The sequence below is a fragment of the Delphinus delphis genome, chromosome 3 (genome assembly GCF_949987515.2).
Source record: "Delphinus delphis chromosome 3, mDelDel1.2, whole genome shotgun sequence".
In the NCBI taxonomy this organism is placed as follows: domain Eukaryota; kingdom Metazoa; phylum Chordata; class Mammalia; order Artiodactyla; family Delphinidae; genus Delphinus; species Delphinus delphis.
In genome coordinates this window covers 4,919,475-4,945,356 of record NC_082685.1, presented here as the reverse complement: position 1 = coordinate 4,945,356, position 25,882 = coordinate 4,919,475, and the positions used below count along the sequence as shown (strand labels likewise).

Here is a 25,882-nt window from a genome sequence, read left to right as displayed (position 1 = left end):
GGAGGGTATGCCTCTCCTTTAAAAACACACACGTAGCGGTAACATCGTCTACACAGAACCGTGTAATTGATGTTTTTCATTAAATGTGTCTCGGAGATCGCACTAGAGCCAGAATTATCACCTTGGGTCATTCTCTGTTGTGGCCCTCCTGGGCACTGTGGGGCGTTGAGCAGCATCCCTGGCCCCTACCCAGTCGATACCAGGAGCTCCCCCCACCGACCACGGATGTCTCCGGATGCTGCTAAATGTCCTTAGGGGAAAACCCCTCTCCCTTCCCCCTCCCCCAGAGCTACTCCTAGAGCCTCTTGTATCTTTTTAATGGGTATGTGGCATTCCATTCCATGAAGTCTGTCATAATTTATTTAATTAGTTGTCCATCGATGGACGTTTAGGTTGTTTCCAGTAGTTTTCTGCTGCAAACGATACTATCGTGAATAGCCAGTGAATATCTCTGCTTACAGGTGGGATTGGATTTAAAGGATAAATTCCCAGAAGTGGAATGCAGAATCCAAGAATATAAGTGTTCTACTTTGACAGATAGAATAGGTGTTTTGGAAAGTCACCTTTCCAAAACATCCAGACATGTCCAAGCATCCAGACATCAAGTCTCCCCCTCCCAACGGTGCTGTGTCAGGCCCCATTGCTCACGAGTCTGGTGAAAGCTGAGTGGATCCACTCTTCAGAAAACTGGGCGAATGCAAAATTCAGTTTATAATTTCAGATCCAAGAAGTCCCAGATCCCTTGATCCTATGAGAACCTTAGATCTGGAGTTTGTGTGGATAGACTCCAGGAAGGAGCGAGCAACAGTCGTAGGAGTTGTTTGGCCCGCGCTGGCAAACCAGACTCTGCCCACAATTTGGAGAGGTCCAGTGGGAGGGAAGAGAGATGAGTCCCCAGTAATACACAGCTGGGACCTTTTGCCCTTTGAGGGGGAGAACTAATGACCCTAGTAGTTGTCTAGGGCTAAAGATATTTGGCGTCTATCTCTAGACTCCAGGCCAAACCCTGGAGGAAGAGAGGTTTAATCCAGAGGGATTCTAGGATTGTTGCTGAGAGTACAGCCCTTTGCCCCAGCAGGATGGAATTAAGTGAGCTGGCCCTGGGTTAGACCTTGCCCAGCAGGCCTCCGACCCCACCCCCGCACACTTGACCAGAGCACCTTGGAGGGCTGCTCACTATCTTGGGCCCTGATGTAGCCCCTCTCGCAGGAACTGTGGGTCTCGGAAGAATTCCTGGGCCACTTTGTTCCTTCATATAGACAGGTCTCTGGAAGCCCTCCACGCCCCGCCCCCAGCCATGAGGGCCCGTGCTGGTGGCCCATGCTGTCCCCAGCAGATACGCTGTGCCGGAGGAACTAGCTGGGCCTCAGGCCATCCACCGGAGCCTTTCCTCTCAGGGAAAGAAGGTTGGCCTGCATTCAGACCTGCGGGGAGTGCTTGGAAATCTGGAAAGCTCAGAGCAGTGCAAGCTGGTGGTGCGGATCAATTTATTATCTCGATATTCTGAGGCCCAGTCCCAAAGAATTGCTGCGACACGTCCTCCTCTGAGAGCTGTCGTCTTGGCCTCCTGACCGATTCCATGTTGAGTTGTCCTCTCAAGAATCACCCTGGCTGTGTTCCATTCCCTTCTGCAATAGTTTCCATAGACCTCTGCTGTTTATCTGGATGTGTCCACTTCTTTGTGTATTACTTTACTTTTTTTTTTATATGTAAATTTATTTATTTATTTATGTGGCTGCGTTGGGTCTTCGTTGCTGTGCGTGGGCTCTCTAGTTGCGGCGAGCGGGGGCTACTCTTAGTTTGCAGTGCACAGGCTTCTCATTGCGGTGGCTTCTCTTGTTGCGGAGCACGGGCTCTAGGCATGCGGGCCTCAGTAGTTGAGGCTCACGGGCTCTAGAGTGCAGGATCAGTAGTTGTGGCACAGGGCTTAGTTGCTCTGTGGTATGTGGAATCTTCCCGGACCAGGGCTCGAACCCGTGTTCCCTGCATTGGCAGGCGGATTCTTAACTGCTCTGCCATCAGGGAAGCCCTGTGTTTCTTTTCTTGATCTTATGAACACCTCTTTCAAGTAGGGTCATCTGTGTCAGGTAACATTCTTGTTAAGTCATAATAATATATATTGAGTTTTCACTGCGTTAACAGGTGATATTCTTTAAACCAGTCGGTCTCAATTGGTCTCACTTATCTGGCCTAAGGGTAAACACTGTCCCCTTTTTACACAAAAGGATTTGGGGGCATTTGTCTTCCTGTAGGACAGTAGTTCTCAACCAGGGCCAGTTCTACCCTCCAGAGGACATTGGCAATGTCTGGAGGCATCTTGGGTTGTCACAACACGCTGGTAATTAATTATATTACAGCACACTGGACGGCCCTGCACAACCAAGAGTCACCTGGCTCTGACGTCAACTGTGCTGAGGTTGAGAAACACTGTTTTATGGTTTGAAAAAAGTGAGGATAATTTTACCCAAACAGAAGAACAACAAAAAATCCTTCCTGGGCATTCTTCTGGCAGCTGCCTGCTTTTTCTAATTCTCGAAATGCAGATAACCACATATACGCAGATGGACACGTGCGTAAAATTCAGCATCCAGACACCAAGTCTTCCCCTCCCAAGTCCTCAGGAAAACCCCAGAGTGTTTTTTGGCATCTGGCATTTTTAAGAAGGTACAAGCTTGCATTGGTGCCTCTCAATTAGGGGCAACTAACCCTCCCCTCTCCCACCCTGTGCACCACCCAAGGGACATTTGGCAACGTCCGAGACAGTGGCACGCCTTGGGGAGAGGGTGCTACTGGCACCGAGTAGGTAATGGCTGGGGATGGTTGTTAAGCATCCTACAACATACAGGACAGTCTTCTACACGACAGAGAATTATCTGGCCCTGCATAAGAGAAGCGCCAACGTTTCTGTAGCAAGAAACCCTACTTTGAAACTGGTTCTTGATTTCCAAGGCTTGTAAGAGCATCATTTCTAAATTGAGAAATAGAAGCCAGGTGGATGTGTGAGAGAGAGCTGGGAATAGAGAAGCTGGGTTTCTCGAAGGTGAGGCTGTGATGTTAATGAAAAGTTTCTACCTCCTTGGTGACACTGGTAACAAACCAGGTCCCAGTGTCTGGCAGTATACTGGCAAATTCCACACCAGTTCATCCCTGGTGAAAACTTTCAGGTCTCAAATAAAATCGGTTTGAGCTTGAGCGGGAAGTTTGTGGGTTTTTACTTCTTAATAGGAACTGGCCACCTGAGCTGAGGAAAGTTGAATGTATGGAGTGAAGCAGCCAAAGAAATGGGCGTCTGTCTCAGGCCCATGGTTTTGGTCCCGTCTGGCCTCGCTGTGTAATGCCACTCAATAGCCCTCTGGTACTCATGCACACCTAGAATCTGGGGAGATGCTTTTATGAGCCTTTCTGAGGAACTGAGGTGGGTAGAGGAACCCAGTAGTGAGATCTAGGCTCAAAAGTTCACTTGTCATTGTGGTGTGTTTGGGTGACATTAATTTCCAGGCCTAACCTTCTAACTGGTTTCCTGATAATTCTTGTGGCTGGGCTATGTGGAGATTTGAGAGTGTAACTAGGGGTAGATCTGGCAGTTGCCTGGAATGCTGGCCTGATTTTTTTTTTTTTTTTTTTGCCTGAAAGAAGGGAGAGAGTTTAAACTGAAAGATTGGTTCCGTCCGAGCTAGGAGGGAAATTCATGACCGTCATATCCCGTAGCTTTGACGTTTGTTGGATACTCGCTAGGCTCCGGGTTTGTGTCTAGGAGGAAAGATCGAGCTTCCTGGGAAAGGCATGGGGTGGGGGTATGACGGGGGGCCCAGGACCCCAACGTGTTGGAGTAAGCAGTAGCCGGGGGAATGTCCGATGTCCCCAGATACTGCCTGCTCTGACCTTTTTTTTTTTTTTGACTGCATCAGGTCTTAGTTGTGGCACACGGGGTCTTCGTTGAGGCGTGCAGGATCTTCCACTGTGGCGCGGGCTCCTCTCTAGTTGTGGCATGTGGGCTTTCTCCCTCTAGTTGCGGCACGAGGGCTCCAGAGCCCGTGGGCTCTGTAGTTGCGGCACGCCGGCTCTCTCACTGAAGCACGTGAGCTCAGTAGTTCTGGTGCACGGGCTTGGTTGTCCCGTGGCACGTCTTAGTTCCCCGACCAGGGATCGAACCTGTGTCCCCTGCATTGGAAGGAGAATTCTTTACCACTGGGCCACCAGGGAAGTCCCTCTGACCTATTTTTTAAACTTCATTTTATGGGATCATGCTTTTGATTTCCCAGTAAAGTTCTTGGCCTGCTAAGTAGTGGACATGGAGTGATCTTAGGATACAAAAATCTGGAATTTGTAACCCCTTAGTCTCAGCACGAATCAAAGTGTGGAACCTGTGAGCCGGGAGCGACAGGTGTCAGGCGAGATCTGGTGGTGGGGGTGGTCCCTGGCCCAGACCCTTGAGCTGAGCAGCTGCAGGCTAACCTCCGGAAGACCTTCTGCCTCGGGACAGCAGACCTGGGAAGGGCCTTTGGCCATTGCCATGTCCACGTGCGATGGGAACTAGGTTAAGTCCACTCTTACAGGAAGCCACTCTGCTGACTCATTTTGTAGGAAGACCCTTGACCTAGCGGTGTCCCTGTGGGACCTTGGACAGAGATGATCCTGTCCTGCTCCATCAGTATTCCGTCCCCAGCTTGCTGGGTGGAGTAACCAGCCCTGTGTTTTAGGCTGCACTGTGGAGCTACAGAAGAGATTTGAGACTGCCCTTCCCGAAGGGAGCCAAGGGGCCTCTTTAAACTCCACCACTTCCCAGGCCTGTCTGTAAAACCAGGTTAACCCGACCTCCTGGGCAGGACCCGCTGTTTGCAATCAGGGAGGCGCCCTGTAACCAAGCAGCATCCTGCATACTCTTGTTATTAACATACCAGGACCAAGGGGTCATCATATTCTGTTTCTGCTGCCCGTGACTGCAGTACATCAGACCTGAAGTTCACCTCTGACTCAGAATCCTGTGTGTAGTAAAGAGCAGTTTATCAAAGAGGGCCCGTGGGAGCTAATCGCCCTCCTTATCTGGGTATGTTTTGAGGCAAAGCTGTAGGATACTTAATTATATTCCGTGTGCCACTTAATAACAGCCTCTGTTTGGTTTCAGAAATTGAAGGCTGTCACAGTTTTGCGACCCCAGAACTGTCACTGACTTAGCAAGTGAAGTAAGGAAATGGTGCTATTTACCCACCCACCACCCATCCACCCAGCCTCCCTCCGGAGCCAACATCCAAGCAAGCGCTTAGTGCCTTTGGGGGCCTGAGCTCTCCGCCCGCCCGTCAAGTGTCCATCTGGGCATCTCTTTGCTTCTTTCCTCAGAAGACAAACTGACAGGCTTTGACCGGGCCCCTCAGGCCTGCCATTTGCCTCTGGTGTGCGTGTCCCATGGCCTTTGACCCTGGGATGTGGGCCACAGTTAGTTCTGCCCTGGCCTCTGTCTCAGCCCTCTCCACTTTGTTGCCAGTATTTTGAAACGGATCCAATCTGGGGAAAGTTAGTTTTTAATTTGGGGCGTGCAGCCAACTTCTTCCGTAGGATTTCAGAGGCATCTGCACATTTTGACACTGCAGGGCTGCCGTGGGCCGCGGAGTGGCAGAGGAAAGTCAGATTGTCTTCTATTTCTGGTTTTCGAGGTCACGGCGGGGGGTGGGGTGAGGTTTCTGAGGTTTAAGGAGGGTTTGATGCTGGAGCCTTCCAGCCACTGGAGGGGTGAGCAGGCCTGTTGAGGCATCTTTACCCCCTGTGCTCAAACCGTCCTGGCTTTTAAGTGCCTAGGGAAGTGTCAGGGGCGATTTTTTCTGGTTCTTTTTTAAAGCTGTCCCTGGAAAGCTGAGGAAGGGTGTATCAGACTGTGGAGCAGCCGGTTCCTCTCTTCTCCCCTCCTCTCTGCACCCCCCTCCTTCCTGCTCCTCTTCTCCTTCTTTCTCTTCCCCACCCCCCCACCCAAACTTTTTCTCTCCCCGCCCCTCTCCCCAGGGCTGGATTTGCAGCCACTTCTCTCGAGCACTGCAGTTTGGGTCCAATTCTGCTCATTTCCTGTTAAGCAGTAACCAGGGCTCCACAAACTCAGGCTCTCAGAGGATGGCCTCGTCTTCCTTTTCCACTCAGCTCCTAGAAGAACCTGCTGACTGGGCCCGAGAGGGGGGTCACGCGGAGACTCCCAACCACAGCAGGAAAATAGATGTGCGATTTCCTCTGAAGGACCTGACTCAGCATCAGCCGTGGCCGCCCTGGGAAGAGCCGCTGCCTGGATGCTCAGATTTCCGCACCTGGGCATTAAACCCCTCCAGCGGTACCACGCCCGCCCGGGCTGTCACGGCCCAGTGACGTGAGCTGCCCCCCGGGAGGGGGTGGGCGGTGAGGAGGACAGTTGGTCGCTGTCCCAGGAACTCAGTAAAGGTTAGCTGGACGGAGTTTGCCCCACATCGTAGGTCATGAGAGCGCAAAAGCGGGGCGGCCGTGTGGGCGCACCTAGAGAAGACAGGGCTGGGGTCTGCTGAGGGGAGCGTCCCCCGCCGACCTGGGGTGCGGTTCCAGCTCCAACCTGGCATTCAGAACCTTCTGGAGCCCCCGCCCTGGTCGCGGCTTTCAATCCCACCCTCCCCCTCGCAGCCAGCACGCCCCAGTCCAACAGGTCTGCTCAGGCTCATACCTTCCCTCCTCCTTCCCCACCCCAGCCCAGGTCTCCCTGTCCACTTCCTGTTTGCCCTCAGAGCCCTGCGTGTATCTTCCTGTATCCTTGCCATCTCCTGGGTCCCCCTCCCAAAAATATTTCTCCACCCTCCCTGGTGGTCTCCTGCCCACGTGCCACACACCCAGCACATCCTCACACCCAGTGTGCTTTTCTTCTCATTGGGTGTGAGCTCCTGAGGGAGCAGGCTTGCCTGGCGGCTGGTGACAGGCCCGGGTCCCCACGGGTCGTGGCTTGCTGGCCAAGTAGTCAGAAATGGTGGACTCCTTCTCAGAGCGGGAATGGGGCTGTCCGGTGCCAGTGGCGGTGCCCATGCGAAGCCAGGTGACTGGCAAGGCCGTGGAGGCCTCGGTCAGGAACAGGTCCGACTGGTTTAAAGAATAAGCAATCAAAGCTTAGAGGTTGTTCCCTTTGGCTTAGGATCTGTCTTGAGGGCTCCAGGCCGAGGGACCGGCGCTTGACTGGGCCAGAGCGGCCCAACCTGTGTCACGGGCAGTCTCTGTCATTTCAACCCCGCAGCCAGGCCTGAACTTAACTGGAGGTGCCCAGCCTGCTGGGAAAAGGAGTTCCCTGGCTCCACTTTCCCCAGGCCTCACCACTCTGGCCTCAGAAGCCTGCTCTCTGCCCCTGGACTTCTGACCTCTTAGACTTGACCGGCGTTAGCCCGGGTCCTGTGTGCAGCCCCTCCCTGGCTTCCACACCTGGCCGCCCTTCTGCCTCTTCTCCTGTGTCCTGAGTCAGCTGGCCAGCTCTCTCACCCCCTCCTCCGCTTTGCCCCGTTGGTTCCCCCTGTGGGCTTGCCACCCTGCCTCTGGGCCTTCTCCCTCCAGGACCTGAGGGACCTCCCTGGCACCTGCCACTGCTCGTGCACCTGTCCTCCAGATCTTTGTCCCCAGTCATGGCACTCCCAGCCACCCTCTAGATGGTGGTCCCTGCCCATCTGGCTGGTACTGGAAATGCAACAAGCTCGTAGGCCCAGTGCACCTGAGGCCAGCCTCCTCACCTGCGGGCCGTAACTTTCCCTGTCCACACCCTGGGGCCCAGGGAGCCCCGCCACCTTCCCCGAGGTGCTGTGTCCATCACACCAGCTCCTGGGCCTGCAGTAAATACCTGGAACCAACCACCTAGCCTGTGACTAGAATCAGTTAGTTAACTTGACTTTCAAATAGACTCACTTTTTAAATTTATTTTAAAAGGGATCTTGATGTTATTTCTTACTCTAAGTCATAGTAACTGGATCACAAGATACAACAGAAACAAAGCAGTGTAGTTGATTCCTCCTGGATTCCTTACCTCGGAGGCTGGGGTCTGGTCCCTCTTTTTTTTTTTTTTTTTGCGGTACGCAGGCCTCTCACTGCTGTGGCCCCTCCCGTTGAGGAGCACAGGCTCTGGACACGCAGGCCCAGTGGCCATGGCTCACGGGCCCAGCTGCTCCGTGGCATGTGGGATCTTCCCGGACTGGGGCACGAACCCGTGTCCCCTGCATTGGCAGGCGGACTCTCAACCACTGCGCCACCAGAGAAGCCCTGGTCCCTCTTAATTAAAGAGTCGCTGAAACAATAAGTGCCCATGAGGGACTTCTTGGCCATCCAGTGGTTATGACTCTGCACTTTCACTGAAGGGGGGCATGGGTTCGATCCCTGCTCAGGGAACTAAGATTCCACATGCCACGTGGCATGGCCAAAAAATAAAAAGCCAAAAAAAAAATTAAAAAAAAAAAAGTGCCCACTGGAAAGTTTTTCCTTGCCAGAATGAGGGGTACTGAAAGAGCGTCGCGGTGGGAATAACTTTCTCACTTGTCCCTGGGTTACCTCTTCTCTTGTCACCCCCTCCCCTGCCCCTCATCGTCTTCCCGTGGAGCCAGGAAATCCTGCAGACTTGAATTAAGGCTCAAAAGAGAGAGCTTTGGGGTGAGGGTGCATTTCCCAAGTGCCTGGGGAGAGGCCCGACAGTAAGTGGCACCGTTCAGTCTGTGTATTTAGTCCCCCGACACCACCTTGGCCGATAATTCAGATGTCTTTGGCCAGCACACCTCAATCCAGTCCCACTTTCTCTAAAGTGGAGCAGCTGACTGATGGTTTTTCCTCTGTCATTTTGGGTCTCGGCCCCAGGAGTGAGAGGAGACTTAGGACGCCCCCGGGGAAGGAAACTGGGAACTTTATCACTCCCGAGGTCCCCTCCTCATCTTCTGCCAGCTGCCTCCCCAGGATGAGGCCCCTCGGCTGCCTCTGGGCAGGCACGCAGGCAGGCAGGCAGGTGTCCATCAGCTTGATGGCCTCAGGTCATCAGAGCCATGATTGTCTGAAGTCGGGCGGGCAGCCCTGGCCCTTCAGGGTCAGCCTTTGTCCAGAAGAGGGCGGCGAGCGCACGGGGACAAGGGCAGGATTTCTCCGTCCCCTAACCCTAACCTCTTGGCCTAGGGTTGTCCTTCATCTCCTCTCCCTGGGGTGTTTCCTCCAAGGTTGAGAATCCTTGCTGTCCCGCCAAGTCAGCATTTCACCCTTGAGGAGTCTTGGAGCTGCTGCAGCTCCCCACTGATTGCCCCAATACAGTTGTGTGTGCTGCCCTCAGAGGTTGGCTCTGAGGTTCGTCTTTTGCCCCCAGGCTTGATGCGTTTACTTCACGGCTGAGAAGCCTTAGGTGTTTCTCCTGGGCTCTCTTGGAAGTTCCACATCACCATTCCTTTCCCGCCAGTGGACTCAAGGGTAGCTGAGCACTCTCAGCACTCTCTCCGCTTTGCTTCAGAGTATCCCATGCCCTTGGCCTCGGCCCAGGGTGGGCAGGAGGCACCGGTCGGCCAAGTCCCTCTGCCGCCTCCAGACTGTCAGGATTAGGAGGCTTCTGTGGGAAGTTGTGCAGATGGGGGCGCATTGGGGACCCGGGAGTCCGGGTGTGCTGGTTCCGGGGAGTGGGGAGGAGGACCTTTTGCCCGGTCTCAGTCCAGGTGTCCTCTCAGCTCTCAGCAGAGCCTGGAGGAGAGTCCACCGCCGTCTAGGGGAGTTTGCACTCAGCTAGTTCCCCGCACCAGGCAGTGCCAGTGTGTCGTAAAGGGCACGTCCCTTTTCAGGCACTTGAGTTTGTGTTAAAATGTCTCATCTGTAGAGAGAGAGGTGAAGAATGGCCAGCCGTTAGCCAAGCGCCCACAAGAGCTTGAGTAAACACGAGCAGCACAGTTAGAGTCGAGGGCCCCTCCCCGATACATCACTGCACACGAATCTACCGCTAAAAAGTCTGCAGCTTTGTTTTGCAAGTTTACACCTCTTAAAAATGGTGTCACATGGCAGCTTTTTTGGCCTGCTCTTTTCGCTCAGCACCGCCGGGGCGCTTCGTCCACACTGAGCGTGTGGCTCGAGTTTTTTGCTTCCACAGCTCCCTGCTGTCCTTTGTGTGCGGACAGCGACTTGTCCTCCCTCCGCTGGCAGTGGGCATTTAGGACGTTGCCGCGTTTTTGCTCTCGGCGTCACAGTGAGCGGTCACATGGATGTCCCCGCAGGCAAGGTCCAAGTGTTTCTCTAAACTCCTGCCCATTTAATGTGACCGTGTAGGTTTTTGAGCAGGACCAGCCTGGAGAACACCACCACCTCTTCTGTTCGCATGACCCCGGAGTCTTGATCAAAGCTGCTGGGGGTCCTGCGTCAGGGCCCTCGTCAGGGGTGACCTTTCTGCTAGGCTCCATGGTACCGCCTGAGCCAGGAAGCTGGGTGCGTGGGGCGGGGGCTCCTCAGGCACAGGGTCCGCTTGGTGGGGGCACAAGCCAGGGGGAGGACCCAGGGAGACCCACCTGATGAAATTGGGCCCACCTGGTCATCCAGGGCGATCGCTTCCACCTCCCGGTCCGTGCCTCTGTTTAAAGAAACCTTATTTAATATACATTACTGATTCATTAGCATTGGATGCACAGCCAGCAGCACCTGAACTCACCATCGGTCCGTCATTGTTGGCGGGCTTGTGTTTGCGGTTTCACCTTACTTGCCGAAATGTGTTTGTAACCCCCCCATCAGTACTTGGGGCACCTTCGCAGGTATTCGTGAACATGCCCAGAGTGACAGAAATTTTTGAGTCTCCCAACACGTTCATTCCCACTGAGGCAGAACAAGACTGTAAACCAGCATCCTTTCCACGGCTTGTTTAGTGATGCGTGTTTGTACCTTTGTGCTTCTTGCGGGTGTTTTCGCTCTTGGTCCCAAGCATGGAGCTGAAGTGCTGGCTAGTGTCCCAGGCACAGGAAGGCTGTGACGTGCTCACAGAGCACGTGTGAGACGAGCTCCGCTCAGGCGAGATCAGGTACTGCTGGCCGTGCGTCCAGTGCTAATGAATCAGCAGTGTATATTAAATCATTTTTCTTTCTTCTTTTTTTAAAAAATTTATTTATTTATTTATTTGGCTGTACCGGGTCTTAGTTGCGGCATGTGGTATCTTTAGTTGCGGCATGTGGGCTCTTAGTTGCGGCATGCATGTGGGATCTAGTTCCCTGACCAGAGATCAAACCCAGGCCCCCTGCATTGGGAGCTCGGAGTCTTAACCACTGTGCCACCAGGGAAGTCCCTAAATAAGGTTTCTTTAAACAGAAACACACATAACATGAAGTTACAGGTGATGAGTTGTGACCAGAGGCTCACAGGAGCCTAACCCCTGCGTGTCCCCAGAGCAGTGGCTCAGTATTTACTAGTTCGGCGTCTGGGCGACTTTATAGCACAGAACCACTGTGAGTAACGAGAGCTGACTATTCCTGTGGCAGGCAGAACACCACCCCCCTACCCTCCACCAAGGTGTCCCTGCCATTATCTGGAACCTGTGAATGTGTGACCTTGGCAGAAGAGACTTTGCTGGTGAGATTAAGGGCATGGACCCGGAGGTGGAACCGATGACCAGGTGGGCCCAATTTCATCATAATGGCCCTTAAAAGTGGAACCTCTCCCTGCCTAGTCAGAGGGAGACAGGACCATGGAGGAGAGAACCAGAGGGCAGGTGGCACAATAGGCCCACCTTGCTGGCTGTGAAGACGGAGGACGAGGCCACAAGCCAAGGAGTGCGGCTGCCTCTAGGAGCAGAAAAGGCGGGAAAGCTCTAGAGCTCCCAGAAAGGGACATAGCCCTGCCAACACCTTGGTCTTCGCTGGGGAGAGCCATGTTGGACTTATGACCTCCTTCAGATTTTTGTGCGGCTTAGGAAACGTGTTTTGAGTCACTGAGTTTGTGGTAATTCGTTACAGCAGCTGTAGGAAACTCTTACAGGTCCCTGCTGTCTTAAAGCTTTGTCTGGATAAAGGTTTTCAGCTCAGCATTGAAGAGTGTGTGTGTGCGCGTGCACGCATGCATGCGCATGTACACACGAGCACGTGTGTTTCATCCTCCCTTAGCTCTCACCTCCAACTTAAAGGCTGGGGTCAAAGAGGAAATAGGAGCGATTTGCTTTGCCAAGCTGATGGATGGGTGCTGTGGGAAGAGCGGGCCTCCCACCGAGCCATCTTCGTTTTAGTGCTCCATGGAAGTCATCCCCTGGTTCTTGGAATCCCACCTTGGTGACTTACGAGCTAGTGGACTGATAGGGAATCCTCCATCGTCAACTTGAAAACCGGCTCTGTGTTCAGGTTTTACGCAAAGAGCGCTGTGGCCCGTCTAAACCTCTGGGAAATGCCACAGTGGGATTTCGACCAGCATCACTTCCCATCCACTGTAGAAAGAGGTCGGCAGTTCTCGAGCCTGATAGCATGCCTTTCTTCCCATCACGGACACTAGAGGCTCGTGCCAGGCAGCCTTCACTAATCACTCCCACACCTGCAAAGGGGACGCTTCAGAATCACATTCTGGGAGTTGGTTTCCAAGCCGGCCCTTAGCGCCTCTGTCCTCTGCATTGGTGCAGACCCCGCGTCCTCCGTCTCTGCCTTTCCTCACGTCATGTCCTTTTCTCCCATCCTTCAAAGCCAAGTCCAGGGACATCTTGTAACTCCTACCTGGTTCCCTCCCCACAAGGAGGAAGGGGCTCCTTATCTTAGGTCCTTAAGGTAGTGCCGTTTTTGTGTGAGCTTGTAGTATCTATCTCTTTTTCCCTCTACTACACCTGGCACATATAAATATCTGTTGAATGAATAAGGGCAACCTTCTCAAGTGGGGAGCTGGCCTGCTGACTTTGACCCCAGACATTCAGCCCCATCCTGCTCTGATGGAGCAGGTAAGCTCAGGGCAGGAGAGTGTCCCAGACACGCACAGTGGCTGAGCGATTGAAATAGGGCAGATACGGTGACACAGGGTCCTATGACACGCGCCCTGTACGGAGAAACCAGGGATGACTCACGAGGAGGTGACCTGGACCCTGGCTTTGAATGTGGACACGGGAGGGAGAAGGGAGAGGAGGATGCAGATTGTCCCCAGCAGGCAGCAGAGCGAAGCCCCCAGTGCTGGGGCTTCCGGGTCACTGGCCTGCCCTACTGTGTTCTTGTTCCTCGTCCGGGAGTCCGGACACCGCCTGTCTGTGGGCTCAGTCCTTCTAGGGGAGCAGAGGTTGGCCTGGGTGCGGGGGGAGGCCCTGGCTACTAGACCATCATCATCAGATGGAGAGAGATTTGAATATGCTTACGGCTCCTAGCTCAGCAAGTGGCAGCACCAGACACGTCACACGGTGACAGCGGAGAAGCAAGGACGAGGGCAGGGCTGCTTTACTCCTGGAAAAATCAACATAAAAAGGCATTGCTGAGGGAATTCCCTGGCGGTCCAGTGGTTGAGAATCTGCCTTCCACTGCAGGGGACGCGGGTTCCATCCCTGGCCGGGGAACTGAGATCCCACAGGCTGCAGGGCAACTAAACCTGCATGCCACAACTAGAGAAGCCCGTGCGCCACAACTAGAGAAAAGCCCCGCAGTGAAGAGCCTGTACACACAATGGAGACCCAGCGACCTGTGTCATCATGGGTCGTCATCAGCACCCAGTTTTACAGTTGAGGAAACAGAGGCTCAGAGGGGTCCACATTCTTGTTAAGTGACAGTGCGGTGACAGAGCCGGATCCAGTCCCCATGCTGTGGTCCACACCCCCACTGCTCCCCTGCGACCCCAGCCCTGCCTCAGGACCTCTTGGGCAAACCCTTGTTTTGGCCTGTTACTGACACACCTGACTGGCGGTGTTCTCCCCTGGGCTCCTAAGGGCGAGGTCTGCGTTATCTCAGCAAATACTGATTGCCCATCACCTATTGGGCGTCAGGCCCCCTGCTGCTCTACTAGCCCCATCACAGCAGCTGGCAGCCAACGGGAAGTCAGTGTTTGGGGACAGGGTGTGTTTGGGTGGGGAGGCAAGGCTCTCCCAGGAGCTGTTGCTGGAATGAAGGTGAGCTGTGGCGGAGGAGACGGCCCCTGAGAACTGCTCTTCTCTGTCTGTGATCTAGGGCGGGGTCCCTGGGAACCCCTCAGTCGGGTGCTCACCCACCACTGGGGTAGTTACAGGCAGTAACATCAGGGAGCGTGTGCGCCAGGCCTGATGTGCGTCCTGAGAAGGAGAAGGCCCACCCCCTCTGCCACTGCAGGATGGATCGCAGCCGGGGACAGGAGCGGCGGCTCTGGTGCCCACCTGGCCCCAGCAGGCCCCTGTTGATCTCCTCATCTGTGTGCTGAGATTCCTTCCAGTTCAGGGTTTCCAGGACTGACTCTGCAGGTTAGAAGGGCAGGTGCCCCTGGACAAATAGGGTGGGGGTCAGGAAGAGGAGCGGCCGTGCAGGGTGACAGGGTGCCGGCATCTAACACGTGGCCTAGTGTCGCAGTGCCCGTCGCTAAACTTCAGAGGGGCTGGTCCGCTGTGCCAAGAGGGGCTGATGGCGTCACCTCCTCTGGCTTGCCGTGTGCTGTCCTGGGATCATGACCCACCCGGGTGCTTCTGGTAGCCACGCCTGAAGAAACTGGTCTCAGTGGCCCTGAGTCACCTGGTGTCGCCGCCCTGGAGTGACAGGCGAGCCGTGGAGCCAGGTGAGGGTATGTTCCTCAGCGCCCACTCAGAGCTTCTTCCTGGAGCTCTCTCGGAGGAGCGCCCAGGCCGAGCTCTGCCCTCCCCGAGAGGCCGCCCCCGATGATCCTTGGAGAACCTAGATGTGCGGCCCCTACGGCTCCAGCCCGGCCCATTTGGGGGCCATTTCCCTCTGGCCTTCAGAGCCTGCTTGCTTGTCAGCCTTCCTTTCCCGTGTCCTGTCCTCCCAAACTGCAGGCACGTGCCTTTCACAGGGAGCGCGGTCCTCTGGATGCAGGCCAGCCTGGGCCCAGCTTGCTCAGATTTTGTTCCTTTGCAAACTTTCCCTTCACCTTCTGGTGAGGGGGCCAGCTGTGGGCAGACCCTGGGTGGAGAGTGGGGAATTAGACTGGCAGCCCCCAGGCAGAGTGCCGCCTAACTTGAACTTCCCATAAGCGACGCAAAGGAAAGTTGGGGATTCAGGGGTAGGGGGTGCTGTCATCCGGCCGGCTCCTGGGTCCGCAGCCCTCCCAGTGCTTAGCCACTATGGAATGGCGCCATGAGGTCAGACCCCTGTGAGGTCGTTCCTTCCTCCCATGGGGCGCTAAGTATCGACTAAGCACTTCCTAGTCTCAGACACCGTTCCGAGTGCAGGTACAGCAGTGCTGGGGTCACTCACTTGGAGTTCACAGTCCAGTGGGAGGAGGGCTGTAAACAAAAAAGAGGGGCTTGAGAGAAGGATGAGTGACGGGTGGGTCGGGGGAGGGGGGAACCAGATGGACAGGACCCAACCACGGGAAAGTCTGGGGCAGAAGGGACAGCAGGGCAGAGGCTCTGACGTGGGGTGAGGTGGGTGCCTTTGTGGAGCCTGGTCCAAGGTGAGGTCCAGAGGGGGCGGGGGTTCTGGCCTCAATGGAGGAGGTGCCATTAGTGTGCTGGGAGAGGTGGCCAGTGGCCAGGTCACTCCCACCTGGGTAAGGAGGCGGGTGATGGAGAATCAGGAGGGCTTCCTCGAAGAGGTGGCTTCACATTAGTTAAGTGTCTCAGAATGGAAGTGGTCGTAGAGATGGGGGGATAGCATCTGTGTTCTAAGGAGGTCGGGGCCCTGGGCTTTTAGATCGTTCTGTCACCTTAGCTTGGTGCTGTTGGGGTACACGTGGCCCTCCGTGAGACTCGTGACCTGGTGCCTACAGCCTCTTATGTAGTAGGCTGTGGTGATGGTGTTGGATACAGGGTCTGTTCCGGTGCTTTCTGGAGGCCGCACAGCTGTGCGCCTCGCAGGGTTTCCAAGTCCCGTTTCCTGTCTCTTCCTGAAGGGCTGCTCTTGCGTCAGCTCTGCCATTGACAAAAGGTGAGTTTGCAGGACACCTCATTTACTCTCCTGTGGGGACAGAAGTTTGCTGTGCTGCCCTGAGAGGGGATTTGCGGGCGGTAGCTCCCCAACCGCACAGCCCGGCACAGCACGCGGTCAGTGGTGCGGAGCGGGCGCGGCAGGACTCGGGAATTTATTACCTCATTTGTTTGTGGATTGGGTGTTTCTTTTTATGAGTTTTCATCTGAAATTGATTTTCCTGGTTGTGTGACATGCAGCCTTCCTGCCTTGTCCCCGAGATGAGAAATTAAAATGCATGAGGCCGGTTTATACCCAGGCTTCTCAGCTCTGGCAAGAGTTCCAGATGAGATTTGTTCCTAAGAGATGAGCCTCAAGCAATTGCTGGCCTCTCGGTCGTTGGGTAAAAACCCTCGGCACAGCCTGGGGTGCCGGCTGGGATCAGGCCCCCCTGAGAGCCCCTGTTCAGCGGGCTTGTTCCCTCCCTGTGTCCTGGAGGAGGCAAAGTCCTGAGCCCACACCCCAGTCTGCCGCCCAGATTCCTCAGCCAGGCCCTGAGGCTTTGGCCCTCACCTCCCCCGATAACATTTGGGGCAGGGCCCGTCTGCTTCTCCCCCACATGAGCTGCATCATGTCCTGCGCAGGGGTCTTGTGTGTGACTGGTGTCCTCCTCCCTGAGCAGCTCCCGGTCCGGGGTGCCACTGGTATTCATAGAAAGCTCTGTGCTATTCCAGGGGCTGTGGCCTCATGCCACCCTGGAGTGGTGGGTATCGTGTGAGAGACTGGAGTTCCAGAAGGCTCAGGGCAGAGTCGGCCCTCCAACGCACGCCTTCCGCCTCCAGGCTCGTGCACTTGGTGTGGTGTAGGGTGTCATCCTGGGTGGTTGTCCCCCACTGTCACTGTCCAGGAACAGCTGTGGTCCTCTTGACCGCCTGCTCCCAGGGGCTGCGATGTGGCCTCACACTTGCTGGGACGCTTCCCCAGCCAAGCGGGAGGGGTGGGATTTGCGGCCGGATCCTGAGGGCTGGGCCTTGTCTCCACAGCACCCTGACTGCCCTGGCCAGTCTTTGAAAATGAGGAAGCAACGCAGGGAGATGCAGGGCAGCCTCCAGAGCAAGGTGGTTTAAGACTTTGGGCACCCAGTTACCCCTCCTGTATGGCTTGGTCTCACACACACACTACACTACACTACACTGCCTGGCCCTGGGAAAGGCGGGTCGCCTCCTGGGGTGTTAGTTGCTCCATTTATAAGGTGGAGATAACTGCCCAGAGGCTGCAGCTGGGCCAGATGGGTGCTGGAGGTCCCCAATGGCTCTATCTCTTCCTTTTGGGGCTCCATCCCTTCCTCAAGGTTGACAGAAGGGCTGGCAAGGCCGCGGGTCCAAGGAACAATGCAGTCTCTGCTGCGTTTCATAGAAACATTAAAAGATGCACATTCTGCGGTCCCTTCTCCCCTCCAGCAGTCCTACCTCCTCCCACAAGCCAGAAGTGCTTCAATTTGAAGCCTGCTTTCCACACCTGTCCCAGCACCCAGCAGGGCTCACTTCCTCCCCCAGACTCTGCCAGATGACCTGGGGAACTGGTTAACCATGAATGGAAGCAGGGAACACTTCTTGTTAAGTGCTTCTGCTTTCTTGTGGAGGAACTCGGCATTTTAATGGGAATCCCAGGACCAACCATCATTAGAGTCGAGCCCGGGCTAACGCTCTGGGCCGGGGGGTTGGTCCCCAGAGGAAGTGCCCACCCCTCCACAGCGCACCGGGAGGGCACTCAGGCCTGTGGCTTCTGGCCAGACAGGCTGCGAGGGGAAACACTGGCCAGCCTGGGCCCTTGTGGCCGACACTCAGCTGAGCTCCACATGGAGGTCGGGCCAGGCAGGGAGTGAGTTCTTTGTCACCCCATCTCCAAGGACTGCTGGGTCACCTCGGGGTGAGGGAGGCATTTTCCTCAAACAGGGCTGAGGCAACAGGAAAGGCACCGCACAGCCACCCGTGTCTGCCCAGCCCCTCACTCCTCCTCCAACTTTGGGTCCTTCTGAGCTGCCACTCCTCTGCGAGGCCAGGAGAGGACCCCCCAAAAGTAAGGGGCCTGAGTGCTTGGTCAGATGCACTGGGCTGGGTGATGGCGGAAAGCAAGACACACGGGGTCCCTGCGCTCGGAGATGAGCACGGGCGCGTGGGAAGCTAACGGGGGGTCAGGCCAGGCCTCAGCCTCCAGCCCCTGCAGGAGGAGGGGAGCAGTCCCAGGATTGCAGGAGCTGGAGAGGGCACAGACCCTGACACACAGAGGGTTCTGGACCCAGCTCTCGGGGGCTGCCGTGGGCAGGAGGCCCAGCAAGGCCGAGGGGAGAGCAGCCAGGAGGGGTCCTGGGGAAAAGTGAGGAGAGTCTGAGCCAGGGCAGGGCAGGCCTGGTTTACACACAGGGGCCCTGGTGACGGATCCGGGGTGCTTAAAGCCAGTTTGAGGCCCCATCGGGAAAGCAGTGTCACAGCAGTGGGAGGTCTGGCAACTTGGTCATCAGCCTGGGGCTGAAGGGGCAGCTCTCTGGGTGTCTGCCCTGGGTGAACCTCTGGCTGCTGGTACCAGGACCCACAAAGCCTGCAGATGCAGAGGTCGGGGCTTTGAGACGATGCTGAGGCTACACCTCAATCCATCTCGGGACCGCCGTCCCCCAGCTCGTCACTGCCTTGACAGTCACTGAGCGACTGTCCCCACGTGCCATTGCTGCCTTCCCTAGTCCATTCTTTCCGACGACGGGTTCCTGCTTTGCTCCCACTGCCCGTGCCGTGTCCAGACCAGACTCTCAGATTAAGCCGGACGTGACTTTGAGGGGATTTTTCTCATGTAACGGTTTCCCCCCCTCATCTTAGCAGCATGTGGCACGCAGGGGAGCAGCCACTGGGACTCACATGGCGTTCAGCTTGCTGCCCACCAAGCCAGCCCTGGGAAGGTTTGGGCAGGGAGGCGGGAGGGGCACCACGGGGCGGGGGCAGAGAACCAGGGGGGTTCAGACTGCAAGAGGCTAGCTCAGACCAGGCCAGTCTCCTCTCCACAGAGACAGCCAAACGCTTCCCCCGCCACCACCTGGGGGACCCTGCAGCTGGCTTGTGCCTGCAGCCTCGGGGACCTGAGGGGTTCTGCTTCTGAGCCAGTATCTCAGCTGCTGGCCTCAGGCCAGAGGTGCCGTCCCTCCTGCTGAGAGAACACCTTGGGCTTCAAAGCCGCTGTTTTTGTGCTGCCAGAACTGGGTTCCAGATACACCCCGACACACTGCTGTGTGGAGGGGCGTCTGTGGGTCTGTGTCTGCCCCTTGGGGCCAGACCTGGTGGTCGTGGTGCCCAACTGGGGGTTTTCACGGGAGAAGTAACTTCAGAAGCCTTTTCCTGCTTGATTATTTCCACTGCTCCCGTTCACAGAGCTGCTTTTTAAAACCACGTAGCTTTGATCCCTAGGAGGAGAGGAAGTGTGTGCCCGGAGGCATGAAGGGTACCAGCAAACCGGGAAAATTCCAGAATTCCGGGTATGCTGAAGGAAGTTCTGACTTGTCAGGACACTTCCCTCTGCGGAGCTTGACAAAGCGGGTGGTGACCTATTCTCCATCAGCTCACAGATATTTACTAAAGACCCGCCACAGATGAAAGCTCTCCTGCTGCCAGAGCCCTCAGGCTTCCTGCTGGCCCGCCTCCTTGGGCTGAGGAGTTGGGTGTGAGTAGTGTTTCTGTGGCCTCTGCTTCAGAGGGCGGTGGCCCGGCCCCACACCTTGTGGCCTTTACTCTCAGAGCCACGTGGGATCCAAGCTGCCTGGAGTCCAAGTGCCGCCCCCGTCGGCAAGCATTTCGTACTCACAAGGGCCCAGGCTCTGGAAATCATCCCGACACGGGGGCCACTGGAGGTTTCTGGGCAGGGACGGACAGGAGGCTTCAGCGTGGCAGTGCACTGTGCACGTTACCTCCCCAGAAGCACCCTTGGCTCGCCTTTCCAGAAAGGGCGTCAGTTAGCCAAAGAGTGCACCCTCTGGTGTGTCTGCCAGCAGCTCTGAGTCAGGGGCCCAGGGCCCAAGCAGAGAAAGGAGACTCGAGAAAGCCAGCGGCTTCGTGTGTCGGCCGGGTAGCAGGCCATCCTGGGCTCTGCCCGTGTCGTGGGCTCTCCAAGTCATGAGACAGAAGACCATAAAGGAAACTAGAAGGGGCTGCTCTGAGGTGTTTGGCAAGCGGCTCCCAAGTGTTGGGAGGCCAGCAGGAAGGGGAGTAGCAATTGGAAGGGATGTAGAGGTGAATGAGTCCATCCCTGTGTCGCTCCCTCCCGTCCCTGTGCCGTCCTCCCCGTTCAGGAATTTCTTAGCCCTGCCCAGGAGTCATTGCAGTTGCCTCCCGGGACCTCCCACGTTTGGGCATTCTGCACACAGGCAGTCTGCCTCCTCCCCACAGCCTCGGAGGCCCCGTGCCCTTTTGGCAGATCCTGCATTGCGGGGAGCAGTGAGGGACGGACCGACCAGTCCAACAGCTCTGGGCGCAGCTCCCAGCTTCTCCACTTTCAGCTTGCAGCCTTGCTGTTCCACCTCTTACCCCGGGGGTTTCCTCATCTGTAGAATGGGTGTGCAGGTCCCTGCATTGTCATTGCAGAGGGGTGACAATCAATGGCAGGATGTATGCAAAGCGCCCGCACAGTGCCTGGCACGTGGAGGATCAGGAATGGCAGCCCCTGTGCCCCTGAGCCTGGGTCTCACCCAGAACACCATGTGCCTGCCTGGCCAGGCTCTGCCTGCTGGAACCCTGCCCTTTGAGGTCCAGCTTGGACAGCACTGGCCCCCGCAGCTCACCCAGCCAGGAGCATGTTTGGCGTGTTTAAACCTCCCTTGCAGCTCTTATCACTGTGTCTCTGTTGTTCTTATCTCCCTCGCCAGAGGGGCGCTCCTCAAAGCCAGCACAGCCTCTGCCCTGGCAGCGGGTAGCGGGCCTGCCCACCCCCTCCCGACGGTGGTCGCTAACTGGAGCCGGAAGTGCTCACACCTGACAGCCTTGGGTCACAGCGCCTCAGCCACAGGGCATTCACTGGCCCAGACCCAAGGATGGCCGGAACGGGACCGCATAGCAGGGCGGCTGGGCCTGGACCCCAAGGCTCTTTCACCCCCATCGCTTTTTCTTTTCTTTTTTAAATTTTATTTTTATAAATTTATTTATTTGTTTATTTTTGGCTGCGTTGGGTCTTCATTGCTGCGTGCAGGCTTTCTCTAGTTGCGGCGAGCGGGGGCTACCCTTCGTTGTGGTGCACGGGCTTCTCATTGTGGTGGCTTCTCTTGTTGCAGAGCGTGGGCTCTAGGCACGTGGCCTCAGTAGTTGTGGCACGTGGGCTCAGTAGTTGTGGCTCGCGGGCTCTAGAGCGCAGGCTCAGTAGTTGTGGTGCACAGGCTTAGTTGCTCCGTGGCATGTGAGATCTTCCCAGACCAGGGCTCAAACCTGTGTCCCCTGCGTTGGCAGGCGGGTTCTTAACTCCTGTGCACCACCAGGGAAGTCCTTCCATGCCTTTTAGTCCAACTCTCCAGCCAGTGCCCGAGAGCAGCTGCCCCCAACGCGTGCCCCCTCCGCCTGGCGCTGGGCTCCTCACTGATGAGGAGGGAGGGAGAGGCGGGGGCTGCTCTGTTGTAGCACGGGGTGGGGGCAGGGAGAAGTTAGCCAGGCGGAGGGCAGGAGGGGAGTTGGGGGAGTTGGGAGAGGATGGGGACCTCCGCTGTTAACCTGGAGCGTGGCAAGCGGCCCCACAGAGCATATCGGCTGGACGAGGCGCGAGGGTGCTGAGCAGGACGTGCAGAGCATCCATCCTGCGTTGCGAGGCCCTGAGCAGCCCTGCTCTTCTCTCTCCCGGCTCCTCTGTGCCAGCCTCCTCTTGCTGCTCTTTTTACTTAAGCTCTTAATTCGTCAAAGTGGATCGTCTGCCCCGGTCACCGAGCCTGCAGATCGGCTGTTTATTTTCCATATCATATTGATCAGGTTTCCCCGCTGAGATGACTCAATTACAAGGCCTCCCGTCGGTGCAGGATTCGAGCTTCCGCTGCCCCTGAGGGGCCACTGCAGCGTGCCTGCCTGGTCTGGGGCAGCCGTTCGTCCCCACGTCCCTCCCTGGGGGAAAGAAGGTTCTCCTGCCTTCCTGTTCTCTGCTCGACTCCTGGAGCGGCTGTCCTGCTGGCTCTTGGCATACAATGTCTTGTGTTTTCAGATTGTTCCACTGCGCGTTCTTTGTTTCTCTCCCGCGTGTCAGATTCCTCGCTCCTCTCCAAACATGGCCAAGGCTAGAAGGCTGAAGAACGCCAGTCCTTGAGAGAACAGCCCCTTCTCCAAGTGGTCTTTATTATGAGTGCCCACGGGTGCCTTGCATGGGTGGAGGTCGTGTAGGTGCTCAGGGATGAAGCCCCATCTCCGTTCCAAGTTCGCTCACTTTCCAGGTGCCTGGGGCAGGTGTCCTCAGACCACACGGCTCCACTGCTTCTCTGTGTGAGAGCCTGAAGTGGGTGCCCTCTGCCTGTCGCAGTCACTTGGGGGTCGTGTCGTCGTAAATCTGACCATTCAGAGTCCAGGTGGGAGCTGGGCTGGGGCCGTCGCTGGCGGAGCAGTCCGAATGGGTCAGCACACGGGGAAGCGAACAGGTTGGGGTCCTTCCACTTTCTGGCTGGTAGTAACCACCTCTGCAGTCTAAGCTGCAGTTTGAACTGAGGGGGACCTGGAGCTGGAGCCCTGGAGGCGCCTGCAGGCTGAATTGCAAGTAGGGCACGCTCCTCTCAGAGGTTAGAAATAATATAAGGGCAGTAACATAGGTCAGACCAAACATACGGTGGGGGGTTGGCTCATGCAGTTTCCCGGAGAGGTACCGCCAGAGGGACAGGCTGCAGAGGGAGCCTCCTGCGGGGCAGAGGTGTGCAGTCCCTGGTGGGTCGTGCGCAGGCCAGCAATACCTCGATAGAGCCGCCATCACAGGGTACGGACAGACACAGGAAGGCCCGCGCTCAGAGGGTCACAGAGCAGCAGTCACTCAGCAGTCCCACCTGGTGGCTGGTCTCAGAACCACTCGTGGACCTTTTTTCCAGACAGCTGCCCGGCCTCCTCAGAAAGGACCCTGTTCTGGGCCTTCATGGGACTCACGGTCCCTGAGCGCCCTGCCAGGGCGGAAGTGAAGCCAGGCGTGCAGGTGGGGAGCCAGGCTGAGATCTGAGAGGCCCGTGTGACGGGCAACAGCGAGTTCATCTCCGAAGGCCGCTGCCAGCTTTGGCCGAGCGCAGCCTCTCCACAGCGACCCCTCAGCCCTGGCTGTCACCTGGCGGGGGTGGCTGGGGCCGTGGCTTGGCCTGGGCCCCACGTTCCCCCAGGGAGGCACCCATATGGGTTTCACAGTGGCAGCCAGTGTGGGCCCACTGCTGGTGACTCAGGCTCCCACCCAGCTGGGCAGGCCCAGGAGGCCATGATTTCCACACCGCCGTGGTCACGGCCCTGCCGGAGAGTGGGCAGCGCTCACCCACCCCCTCTGCTGCCTCCCCCACCCCGGGGGGGGTGCCTTGGCTGACGGGGCCAGCCCCTCTGCACTGCGGGCCGGAGTGGGGGGTGGGGGGGCGGCAGCTGCAGAGAGAAGAGTGGGCTTCAGCCCGCGGGGCCCCTGCCAGGGCTGCGCCTCAGTTTCCTCTCCCGCAGCCGGGGAACACCGTCAGTTGTGGGGAGTGCTGGATGCAGACGCTACACGTGAAGGTGTTACTTCCATGGCGGTGCTGCTGCTCTTGCCGGCCCCGAAAAGGTGTGTGCGGGGTCCCCGAGCAGGACTGAGCGGCAGAGTCCTGGCCTCCCACACAGATGGGGCACTCCCCGCCCTCCGGCCTCCTCCTGGGGGCTCCCCAGGCCCCTCCTCTGGAGCACAGCCCAGCACTCAGCACAGCCTCCCTTTGCTGATGCTCTTGCTGTGGTTGGCATGTGGCTTGCTTTTTCCCACTTTTCCCTTTTGGCCTTTTGTCATCCTTTCATCCACTTGTGCCAGTTCCGGACTGTGGGCCTTGGAGAGAAGGGACCTGGGGCAAATCAGCCTGAGGGACTGGAGCTTGAAGCTCCCAGGTGGGGGTAGGGCGAGGAGACTGGTAGGGACCCAGATGTTCCCAGCACAGCCCCCCAGGTGCCAGAGCAAGGAGGCCCCACATGGGAGCTGTCAGAGGGCTCCCAGGGAAGATGGGGAGGTGACACTCCTGGAGGGCCTGGAAGAGGCTGTGGGGTCTGCCTGTGCCCTCTCCCCTCAGAGAAAGGATGTAGTCCCCGCCAGCAGGGGCTGCTCCCTGGGGGCGCCCATGTCCCCTGTACTGAGCAGGCCCTCGGCCCGGAAAGTGTGGTTTTTGAGCCCCAGCACTTCAGCTACCCTTTCAGTTCACCAGAAGTGTCTTGTCTCACATCAGACACCTAACTCATTTCCCTCTGGCAACCACTGAATTTGAGAACGTCCTGTTTTACCATAATCAAAAGAAGTGAAACTGCCCCATGAAATAAAGTATAACACCCCAGAAACACCTAGGAGAGACCAGGGTCTTTCCTTATAAAGTCAGAAATGGGAGGGCAGCCCCTGCCTGCCCTTGGAGGTCCCCCAGATACTGGTGCATGGTGGAGGGGCCCTGAGCCAGCCCTGCTTCCTTTCTGTGCCCCATCCCCTCCTGGGCTCCCGGGGTGCAGCTGCCATGAGAACACTGACTTGCAGGGGCATGCAGCTCCCCCCAGACTCCCCTTGACCCCCGGGGGGAGAGGCAGGGATAAAGGCCTATAGGCTAGGTCTGCCCTACAGTTCTGTGGTTCCCCTGGAGAACCAAGATGCGTGGGGAAAGTAACAGCAGTCATCGGTGTGGGCAGCATGGGTGTCGCAGGAGTACCCCAGAGCACACACTTGCACACAGCCTACGGCAGCCTGGCCACAGCTTGGTGAGTGCACACCTGTCACCCCATTTTACAGAGGTGAAAACTGAGGCCCAGTGAAGCTGATGGCCCAAGACCACACAGGTTAGGGTTAGGGTTAGGGTGCCTTCAGGAGCCCCGGGAGTGGTCCTGACAAGTGGGCAAAGACTGCTGCTGGCCACCAGGAAATTGTGTGTGTGTTTGTGTGTGTTCACACCCGTGCACGCAAGAAGTGACTTCTGGGCACCACAGTTGGCCCGTGTGGGGCAGGTCTTCGCTCCCACTCGGCGCTTGTCCCATGGCAGTCCTCATGTTCATTTGGCCTCAGGACCTGTTCGCCTCTCAGAGGTGCCCCTGGCGCGTGCAGACCCTTGGTCCCCGAGAGTCCTTCGCAGAGAGGCAGGAGTTCAGTGGGAAAGGGAGGCCACAGTTCCCTGAGCAAAGGGGCTTCCGTGAGCCTTGGCGTCTCCCTGAACCACAGCAGCCCCGTCCGGGTGTGGGCCCCGCGGCCCTGTGAGGGGGACCTGGACAGTCTGCACAACTCCGCAGGGGTGGGGGACCCTCTTGGGGGCTGCGGAGCTGCCAGCGCAGCCTGACCGGGTGGGCGCAGCCAGGGTAGGCTTCCGGCCGGAGGAGCCCCCGGCCCTGGGTTTGCAGGAGTATGTGGGTTTGGAGCAGGAGCTCGTTTGGCTCCCCGTTTTGCCATTGGCTGCCACGTTCAGCATCCCTGGGAAGCCATCGTGGATGCCTGAGCCCTCACCCTCCTCCTCTGAGGCTCACACTCTCTTCCCTCCTTTCGTTCCCCAGCTGGTCAGTGAGAAGGTCGGAGGGGCTGAAGGGACCAAGCTGGACGATGACTTCAAAGAGATGGAGAAGGTAACAGGAGAGGGATGCCTGTCTAACGCTGGCAGTGTTACCAGCCCCCATAGGCCCCGGCCCTGGCGCCCGGGGGGAGGCGAGACCTACCGGAAGGGTCTAGGCGGGTCGCAGGCCTCCCCCTAGCCCAGAGCA

At 57.0% G+C, this 25,882-nt stretch overlaps 1 protein-coding gene across 2 annotated transcripts in view; it reads left to right on the top strand.

The window, feature by feature from the left end:
• Positions 1 to 25,882, top strand: part of SH3GL1 (SH3 domain containing GRB2 like 1, endophilin A2) — a 32,222-nt gene that overhangs the window by 841 nt on the left and 5,499 nt on the right. The window contains exons 2-3 of one of the 2 annotated variants that reach the window (XM_060007484.1): positions 23,642 to 23,741; positions 25,679 to 25,747. In XM_060007484.1, coding sequence (XP_059863467.1) covers positions 25,739 to 25,747 — 9 coding nt within the window. In that variant the 5' untranslated portion in view covers positions 23,642 to 23,741; positions 25,679 to 25,738. The remainder of the gene's footprint in view (positions 1 to 23,641; positions 23,742 to 25,678; positions 25,748 to 25,882) is intronic. The other variant, XM_060007483.1, reaches the window with a different exon arrangement.